At 61.0% G+C, this 8,782-nt stretch overlaps 1 protein-coding gene across 1 annotated transcript in view; it reads left to right on the top strand.

The window, feature by feature from the left end:
* COL11A2 (collagen, type XI, alpha 2) overlaps nt 1-8,782 on the top strand; it is a 28,926-nt gene that overhangs the window by 15,338 nt on the left and 4,806 nt on the right. Inside the window, exons 27-57 of the mRNA XM_004673362.2 lie at nt 94-201; nt 1,261-1,314; nt 1,582-1,635; nt 1,728-1,772; nt 1,852-1,905; nt 2,029-2,073; nt 2,182-2,235; nt 2,328-2,381; nt 2,606-2,659; nt 3,086-3,193; nt 3,342-3,431; nt 3,610-3,663; nt 3,896-4,003; nt 4,116-4,223; nt 4,351-4,404; nt 4,503-4,556; nt 4,687-4,794; nt 4,991-5,044; nt 5,288-5,341; nt 5,524-5,577; nt 5,724-5,777; nt 6,101-6,208; nt 6,576-6,629; nt 6,797-6,850; nt 6,974-7,027; nt 7,525-7,578; nt 7,813-7,920; nt 8,009-8,062; nt 8,169-8,222; nt 8,445-8,552; nt 8,685-8,738. Of these exons, the coding sequence (XP_004673419.1) occupies nt 94-201; nt 1,261-1,314; nt 1,582-1,635; nt 1,728-1,772; nt 1,852-1,905; nt 2,029-2,073; nt 2,182-2,235; nt 2,328-2,381; nt 2,606-2,659; nt 3,086-3,193; nt 3,342-3,431; nt 3,610-3,663; nt 3,896-4,003; nt 4,116-4,223; nt 4,351-4,404; nt 4,503-4,556; nt 4,687-4,794; nt 4,991-5,044; nt 5,288-5,341; nt 5,524-5,577; nt 5,724-5,777; nt 6,101-6,208; nt 6,576-6,629; nt 6,797-6,850; nt 6,974-7,027; nt 7,525-7,578; nt 7,813-7,920; nt 8,009-8,062; nt 8,169-8,222; nt 8,445-8,552; nt 8,685-8,738 (2,124 nt within the window). The remainder of the gene's footprint in view (nt 1-93; nt 202-1,260; nt 1,315-1,581; nt 1,636-1,727; nt 1,773-1,851; nt 1,906-2,028; nt 2,074-2,181; nt 2,236-2,327; nt 2,382-2,605; nt 2,660-3,085; nt 3,194-3,341; nt 3,432-3,609; nt 3,664-3,895; nt 4,004-4,115; nt 4,224-4,350; nt 4,405-4,502; nt 4,557-4,686; nt 4,795-4,990; nt 5,045-5,287; nt 5,342-5,523; nt 5,578-5,723; nt 5,778-6,100; nt 6,209-6,575; nt 6,630-6,796; nt 6,851-6,973; nt 7,028-7,524; nt 7,579-7,812; nt 7,921-8,008; nt 8,063-8,168; nt 8,223-8,444; nt 8,553-8,684; nt 8,739-8,782) is intronic.

The following is an 8,782-nucleotide window of genomic DNA, read 5'->3' as shown; positions in this document are numbered from 1 at the left end:
CCGCCATGGGGCCTCGCTGGGGCCCCCCTCTCCTCTCAGAGTCCAACCCCATGCTGCGTCCCCAACACTCACCTCTCCAACCCTCTTACCCAGGGCGAGGTCGGTGTCCCTGGCTCCAGGGGAGAGGATGGTCCAGAGGGGCCGAAGGGACGCACTGGACCCACCGGAGACCCTGGACCCACAGGGCTCATGGGCGAGAAGGTGACGGGGGACGAAGGGCCTGTGCCTGTGTGCTCTGGGCACATGAAGGGTACCGGCACTGGGGCGAGGGGGGGCATGGGGGCACCAGCACCTGATGTCAGTCAGCCAAAGACGACCGTGCATTAGTTATGCTCCTGTCTGTAGCTGGCACCTCATGGACTCTGGGGGGGTTGAGGGGGGCACGTATACAGGAAAATTCCTGTCACGAGTGTTTACAAGGTGGATGGGGACAAGGCATGGAGGTCTCGGAGGGTAACTTTAAGTGCAGGGCAGGCGGAAGGTGTCCCAACTCGGAGCAGTAGGAGTTCCAGAAAGGGAGGGCCCAAGAAGGGCGTGAGCCCCTCTGCGCTCTCACCCCACAAGCTTTGTGGTCACCCCACAAGCTCTGTGGGCTGCTGCACGCCTGACCTGGGCAGGGCAGGGCTGCAGGCAGGCCCATTACAGTCCTTTTCTCACGGAGGCCCCCAGGCTAGGACGCTTGTTGCTGCACAGCCAGTGAGGGGCCCAGCCGGGGTTTGGGCCCAGCTGGTCAGGCTGTGGAACCCCTGCTCCCAACATAGCTTCCACATGTGTCTTGGGAAGACAGGCTTGAAGCCCCTGGGGTGTGTGCTGGGGAGTTGCGGTGGTGTGGAGTGTGAGCCACGGGCAGCAGTGGGTCGCATGGAGTGGAGGCCTGGGAGAGGCTGGTCTTGGGAGCAGCAGTGTGTGCTGGTGAAGAGGCCTGGGAGAGGCTGGTCTTGGGAGCAGCAGTGTGTGCTGGTGAAGAGGCCTGGGAGAGGCTGGTCTTGGGAGCAGCAGTGTGTGCTGGTGAAGAGGGGGTGGGGACTGCATGGGGCTGTACACGTTGGTCTCCACACAGCACTAGAGCTGGGAGAGTCCAGTCAGGAAGGAGAGGTCACAAGAGTCAGGCAGCCCTGGGGCCGGAGATGAGGGCCGGGGCTGGGGGTTTGTGGGCAGTGTTGCTGGGTGGCGACTGGCACGATGCTGAGGGCTGAGGCCCCGGGGAGGGCGGGGTGCTGGCGCTCCTCTGGCTGCTAACTGCCCCCTCTTCCTCTGCAGGGCAAGCTGGGTGTTCCTGGTCTGCCTGGCTACCCCGGACGCCAGGGTCCCAAGGTGATGTGAGGCCTCACTTGCAGCCCCTCCTTTGCTTTCCCAGACCACTGATTCCAGACTTTACTGGACAGCGCACTGGGGGACCCTATGGGAATTTAGACTGCCCCGTTCCGCAGATGAGGGACCAGGCAGACAGCAGCAGGGGTTGCCCAAGGCCAGAGCCCAGGGCTCCTCCCTGCCTTCTTGCCCCTTCCCTGACCCTGCGGGCCCTTCTAGGCCCTCTCCAGCCATGACTTCTCAATGTTTCCCCTTCTCCATCCTCACCAGGGCTCCCTGGGATTTCCTGGCTTTCCTGGAGCTGGTGGAGAGAAGGGAGCCCGGGTAAGCCGGGTAGGGAGAGGGTGCGCGGACAGGGTTCCTCCTGGGGGTCACACCCTGGGTGATGTGTGTTATCTCTGCTTTGTTCCCACTAGGGCCTGTCTGGGAAATCAGGGCCTCGGGGAGAGCGGGGCCCCACGGTGAGTGCAGTGGGGAGGTGTGTGTCTCAGGCTCCAGAGCCGCATTGGGGTTTTCTGACAATTCCCACTCTCTATCTAGGGTCCGCGGGGACAGCGGGGACCTCGAGGTGCCACTGGGAAGTCTGGAGCTAAGGTTAGTGATCCTGGCAGCATTTCGGCTTCACACTTCATCTTCCCCTAAGTCTAGGCCCCCCTCAACTCCTCTGACCCCCAGATACCAAGAAAATAGCTACTCTCCCTCTGTTTCCCTCCACAGGGCACATCAGGTGGTGATGGCCCCCACGGCCCCCCTGGAGAGAGAGTGAGTGTGACTTGAGTCTCCCCTCTAAAGCACCCAAGGAGAAAAGCTCTATGTCCCCTGCCTAACACCCTTCTCTTTTCTCCTGACTTGCCCCATTTCTGTTTCTAGGGTCTCCCTGGACCTCAGGGCCCCAATGGATTTCCTGGCCCCAAAGGACCTCCAGTAAGCTGACCTCTGACCCAACTTAGTTCTGTGAGTCCTTATTTTCCATCCTCTTCCAGCCTAGAGTCCTCTGACATCTGAACTCCTCCTAGGGTCCCCCTGGGAAAGATGGGCTGCCAGGACACCCTGGCCAGAGAGGAGAAGTGGTAAGTGATGCCCTCACCCCGCCAGACCCCCAAACTCCAGAGCTGTCTGGAAGTTCCACCAGGGAGGTTGTCGTGGCAGAGTAGAGAGGATCCTGGCACTGTTCAGACCCAGGGTCAGGAACATGGTAGTGACCCTGTCCTGCCTCTGGGAACCCTAGCACCACCTCACAAAGGCCGTGTCTGGCTATAGGTTGTGACTGCTCTGTCTTCTCTTCTCTCCTCAGGGTTTCCAAGGGAAGACCGGCCCTCCTGGTCCTCCAGGGGTGGTGGGGCCTCAGGTATGCCTGCCCTCCGGAAAGAATGGACCCCAGACCCTGGAGTCTATCCGACCCCCTTGTCCCTCTTCCCAGTGAGATGCCTCTGCCTCTGCTTTGCCTCACCTGTACCCCTGGGGGTGGGGTGGGGTAAGTGGTGGGTGTTGGGATTTAGAGAAGGGACTTCTGAACTTCAGTTTGTTTCTTAGGCCAGTTTCAGTTTTCTCATGCCTCAGAGAGGAGGCAGTTCTTCAACAGGGACACAAGGGGGTGTAGTTCTTCCACATGGGCCTAAAATTGGCACAGCTGCCTAGGAGAACCCCAAGATTTCCCAGTAGCTCTGGGACAGGTATAAAGGGGGTTTTGAAGGCTATTTTAGAATGGCCACAGTAGCCTCTTTGGACAGACAGTGGGATCAGGGGTCTGAAATTGGAGTCTGCTCTTTTCTAGGGAGCAGCAGGAGAATCTGGGCCCATGGGGGAAAGAGGTCACCCTGGCCCCCCAGGTCCCCCTGGAGAGCAGGGACTGACTGGAACAGCTGGCAAAGAAGGAACAAAGGTCAGTAAAAGGCTGGGCAGAGGGCACATGAGGGCTAGGCTGTTGAAGGGAATAGATAATTGGGGACTGGGGGGGCGGCGGGTATGGGAGAGCACTCTGACCAGCGTGGGAGCATGGCTGCGATTCTTCACCTTTCATTTTCTTTTAGGGCGACCCTGGACCCCCAGGGGCACCGGGGAAGGATGGCCCCGCTGGTCTGAGGGGCTTCCCTGGAGAGAGAGGCCTTCCAGGCACGGCTGTGAGTGTGACCCCAGCCCCTGATAGTAACGTCTCTGCATTCTGGCACCCCCAGCGACCCCACCCCCCACTCTCTCAGCCTGTCTCCTCTCATCCTTCCCAGCACACTCCTCAACTCCTGCCCCTCTGGAGTCTCACCTTCCGCTCACATCTGTGGCCCCCCCATTTCTGGTTCCTAGGGTGGATCCGGTTTGAAGGGAAATGAAGGTCCAGCTGGTCCTCCTGGCCCTGCAGTGAGTTTGGGGTCTCTTGGGAGAAGTGGGGGGAGCCAGCAAAGGGGTGCATGAGGAAGAGTGCAGGGTGGCATCTGGGTGTAAGCAGGGCTGTGGGGCCAGGCGGGGGTTATGGGGCCAACTACAAGGAACTCATTTTGTGCTGTTCTCCTGGGGACTGAGGTCGGGGGTCCTCTGGTATGGGTGGGATATCGTCGCCTTGTTGGGCGTCTGATTTCATCTCCTACCTCAGGGCTCCCCTGGGGAGCGAGGTGCAGCAGGATCAGGGGGACCCATTGGCCCCCCAGGGCGCCCAGGACCTCAGGGGCCTCCTGGAGCAGCTGGAGAGAAGGGTGTCCCGGTGAGTATGGGGTCCCTGGGGAGATACTGAGGAGGGGTCTGTTGGGTCACAGAAGGCTTCCTGTGGGGGTATTTGAGGGTCCGGCCATCACTCCTTTTTTCACTTCCCACAGGGTGAGAAGGGTCCCATTGGCCCAACTGGCCGTGATGGGGTGCAGGGCCCCGTGGGGCTCCCTGGCCCCGCTGGGCCCCCGGGTGTGTCAGGAGAGGATGGAGACAAGGTGAGGGGCCCAGCTACTCCGGACTCTTCTTTCCTGACGGCCCCTGGTCTGGCATGGCGCCTCGCGCTCCCGTCCCCCCACTCTGCCTGGCTCCCTTCTCTAACAGCTCACCTGCCCTCTCCTCCAGGGTGAGGTGGGAGACCCCGGACAGAAGGGCACCAAAGGGAACAAGGGTGAACATGTAAGTGTTCATGACTTTGATTTCTGGCCTCCGGCCTTAACTTGGTTGCTGTGCTTCTCTCTCTATCCTGACATCTCTGACTCTCCTTTCTCCCCCAGGGCCCCCCCGGACCCCCTGGGCCCATTGGTCCTGTGGGGCAGCCTGGAGCAGCGGTGAGGATGCACTGTTCCCCCCGGCCTTGGGGGTGGGGGGTTCTGGGTTTGTTGTCCGGCTCTGTGTGGACAGAGAACACCTGAGTTGGGACCCTCTCTGCTTCCTGTCCCTGCCCTCCCCCCACCTCAGGGATCAGATGGGGAGCCCGGAGCTCGGGGTCCCCAGGGGCACTTTGGAGCCAAAGGTGATGAAGGAACAAGAGGATTCAATGGACCCCCAGGACCCATTGGCCTCCAGGTGAGTTGGGGTGGAGGCAAGGGCTGAGAGGTGGGGTTCGGATGGGGCTGATGTCTGCCTGAGAGTCGGACTGCTGGTGATGAGGAGCTGGGAGGATTAGGAGTGTGTGTTCCATCGGAGGGGGTAGGAAGCGGGGGCCTGGGCTGGGCTTTGGGTGGGTTGCTCACCTGGGTCTGTGCTGTGTGTACCTGCACAGGGCTTGCCGGGCCCCTCGGGGGAGAAGGGAGAAACAGGAGATGTGGGCCCTATGGTGAGTGTGACCCCGTTAACGGTGTGTGACCTCTGTTGACCCCAGCTTCACCTACTGTCATCCCGCCCATCCAGCCCCACCCCAATACCCCACTGCCACTGACCGGGAGTGGGTGAGGCCCCCACCCTCCTCTGGCCTGGCTGCCCCTCCCCCTCCATGCCTGACCAACTCCTGCCATTTGCCATTCACATCGCTCTTTCTCTCACTCCCCCTCCCCGTCTCACTGTGTCTATTTCTCCCCAGGGGCCACCTGGCCCCCCAGGACCTCGAGGCCCAGCTGGACCCAATGGAGCTGACGTGAGTCCTCTTGGCCCATGTCCCTTCAGATCGTGTGGCCAGCCCTCTGCCTCCTTTTCCCCAGACTATAAGCTCTGGTCTCTTCTGGATGAAGGTGCAGCCTGCCCTGGGGAGACTCCCTCAGCCTCTGGCTGGGCACCCCCTCTTCTAAGCAGTGATCCCCGTGTCTGTTTCTCTTCCAGGGTCCACAAGGTCCCCCAGGAGGTGTTGGGAACCTGGGTCCTCCAGGAGAGAAGGTAACTACCTGAAAGGGGGTGAATTGTCTTAGGGGGCTAAGGGCTGAACTTGTGCCAGTTTGGGTTGGGGTGGGGAGAAGAATATGATGTCTGGGGAATATTAGGATTTGGGGCAGAGGAGGGTCTTGACTCCAGTCTCCTTGCAGGGGGAGCCAGGAGAGTCAGGATCTCCTGGGGTCCAGGGCGAGCCAGGTGTCAAGGTGAGTGGTTACTCTGAGGCCCCATTCTGAAGTCCCGTGTCCCCCTCGGCTCCACCCCACTTTCCCCGTTCCCTCTTTGAGCCACAGCGCCTCCGCAGCCCAGGGCAGCCCAGGAGTCTGCCCCAGCCGCTCTCTGAGGCCTGGTCTCTGCTCAGAGAGAGGCTGCCAGCCTTGCTTGAAGGGAAGAGGGCCTGGACTCCCCGTGGGCTTGACTCGGTGCCGCCTGCTGTCACTGAGGGAACAAGGCGGGGGCTGAAGGCTGCACACTTGATGAAGCTTCAAGACCCCTTTGGGCCCATCTGTACCCTCTACACACCCTCCAGGGTCCACGTGGGGAGCGAGGGGAGAAAGGAGAGTCTGGGCAGCCCGGAGAGGCAGGACCACCAGGGCCTAAAGGTCCCACTGGAGATGACGGACCCAAAGGGAACCCAGTGAGTCTGGGGTGCTGGGCTGAGAGCAGAGCCCTGTGAACAGGAGGTCTGGGAACATGGGTGTGTGCGAGTGAGGACTTTGGAGTGGACCCCAAAGTAGGGGGGTACCTGGGAGGAAGTCTCTGAGGGTGGGAGGGAGGTATAGGGTCCAGGATCCAGAGAATGGTTAAGTGGAGGTGTCCTCTGGTAAATACCCTAAAAGATAGGAAGGGATGAGGTGTGGGAAACTCAGGTTCAAGAAACTCAGGGTGACACAGGTAGCTTCTCCCTATAAAGAGGTACTGTGGCATGTGCCCCTGGGGGTCTTTGTTGGCCTTGGATGGCCCTAGGAGGTCATGACCCTGAATTTTAATCTCTCCTGGATTAGGGTCCTGTTGGCTTTCCTGGTGACCCTGGTCCTCCTGGAGAAGGTGGCCCTCGGGTGAGTCTGATGCAGAGGGGCAAGGGGCAAGGAGGGGTCCTCTACGGAGGTGGAGGCCCCCATGGGGCTGACGGTCTTGGGGGAGGGAGGCAAAGGAGGGAGGGATGGCAGTTTTGGGGTGATGCCAGCCAAGTGGGGCCCCTCCTGACCGCGTGTCATCCTTGCAGGGCCAGGATGGTGCTAAAGGCGATCGGGGAGAGGACGGCGAGGCGGGACAGCCTGTGAGTGACCAGCGACCCTCCCGCCCCCCAAGCCCCAGCCTTCAGACCACTTCTGTCCCCAATTCTGGGGGATCCTTTGGCTTGTGACTAAACACTCTCCCACTCCTATTCTTCCCTCTCTAGGGATCCCCTGGCCCCACTGGGGAGAATGGACCTCCTGGACCACTTGGAAAGCGGGTGAGCAGGGTGGACACCTGGGATGGTGAAGGGCAGGCCCTGGGCAGGGCAGATGGCGCATGGGGAGTGGCAGGTGCTGGCGTGGGGCTGTCCTGCGTGGGCGTGCATGTGTGTGTGGAGGTGTGTTCGTAAGTGTGCTGCACAGATGTGAGTGTTGGCTCCTGGGTTTGGGTCTGTATTTCCAGCCAGGGGTGGTGGTGTGTGCTGACCAATCAGAATGGACATTGGAGGAAAGGAGCTGGCTTTCCTGCAGGCTCTGGCTGGGGCAGGCTTTAACCCTTTAGTTGCTGGTGTCCGCACAAGTGGCCCTTGGCCAAAGCTGCTCCGTGTCTGTGTCTTAGCCACGGGTGCAAGCTGCATCGGCTCTCACCATCGGCTCTCGCCATCGCCACTCGGCCTCGGAGACTGCGCCTGTGCCTGGGCAGGTGTGTGGTCTGTGAACACCCAGCCTGGCCACTTTCTACCTCACCTGCTCTTCCTTCTGCCTCCATCTGCAGGGTCCTGCTGGCACGCCTGGTCCTGAGGGGCGACAAGGGGAGAAGGGAGCCAAGGTGAGGGAGAGGCTGCTCTGGGTGCTGGAATATTCCCTGTCTTTCCACCGCTTTTGTTCCTGAGATGCCTTTCCCCATGTCCACCCCCCTCTCCACTGTATCCCTTTTGGGATTCTACCTTTGTTCCTTCTCCAGGGGCTCCTGGGGATGGGCCCCAGCTCCCTGCTTCACCCCTTTTGTCTTGGACCCTCTACCTCCACCCACCAGCCCCTCCTCTTCCCTTGTGTGTTTCAGGGGGATCCTGGTGCTGTGGGCGCCCCAGGGAAGACAGGTGCCGTGGGTCCTGCAGGCCCAGCAGGAAAGCCTGGCCCTGATGGCCTGAGAGGGCTTCCCGGCTCAGTGGTACGTCATAGAGCAGAGATGCTTGGCTGGAGTGGGATGGGTGTGGCCTGGGAGCACTCCTGACCTTGTGGTCCCCTCAAATTTTCAGGGTCAGCAAGGCCGTCCTGGGGCCACAGGCCAGGCTGGGCCTCCAGGTCCTGTGGTGAGTGACTGGAGTGGGTGGGCACTCTGGGACAGTGGCCTATGACCTGAAGCCCTGGAGGAAGCGGGGTTAGAGCTTGATCCCATCTCCTCCTGTCTCTTGACAGGGACCCCCAGGGCTTCCTGGCCTCAGAGGAGATGCTGGAGCCAAGGGGGAGAAGGTGAGTGAGAGATAGGTCACCAGCTGTCTTCCCTCATCTTTCCCTGAAGCCTATGGGGACCCCAAGTGCCCACTCCTGGGCCAGCCCAGTCTTGGGGGGTTCTTGTTCAGTGATAGCCACTCTCAGTCCTGCCCTGTCCTGAGGCCCTGTGCCGGCCTCTCTGGGCTCCTTCCGCACCACACATCTCCTGTCTGCACCTGCTGACCACTGCGCTTGCTCTAGGGTCACCCAGGCCTCATCGGACTGATCGGTCCCCCTGGGGAACAGGGAGAGAAGGGTGATCGGGGACTTCCTGGCCCTCAGGGCTCCACCGGCCAGAAGGGAGAGACAGTGAGTAGAGGAGTGGTCCTGGGAGGTCTGCTGGGAGGAGGATGGGGGTGCAGGCAGGCGGAGACTTGGCTGTGGCTTGGGGTGGGGGGGAGGAGGAGCCCCTTGAGCCAGGCCCCTCTCCTTCCTTCCTAGGGTATTCCAGGAGCATCTGGCCCCATTGGTCCTGGAGGTCCCCCTGGCCTCCCTGTGAGTAACCCATCTGTTCTTTTCTTAAATCCCCTAAACCCCAC

Source organism: Condylura cristata, unplaced genomic scaffold, assembly GCF_000260355.1.
Source record: "Condylura cristata isolate star-nosed mole 26May11 unplaced genomic scaffold, ConCri1.0 scaffold00001, whole genome shotgun sequence".
Classification (NCBI taxonomy): Eukaryota; Metazoa; Chordata; class Mammalia; order Eulipotyphla; family Talpidae; genus Condylura; species Condylura cristata.
The sequence above is the reverse complement of the archived record's forward strand: the minus strand, read 5'-3'. Positions and strand labels throughout refer to the sequence as shown.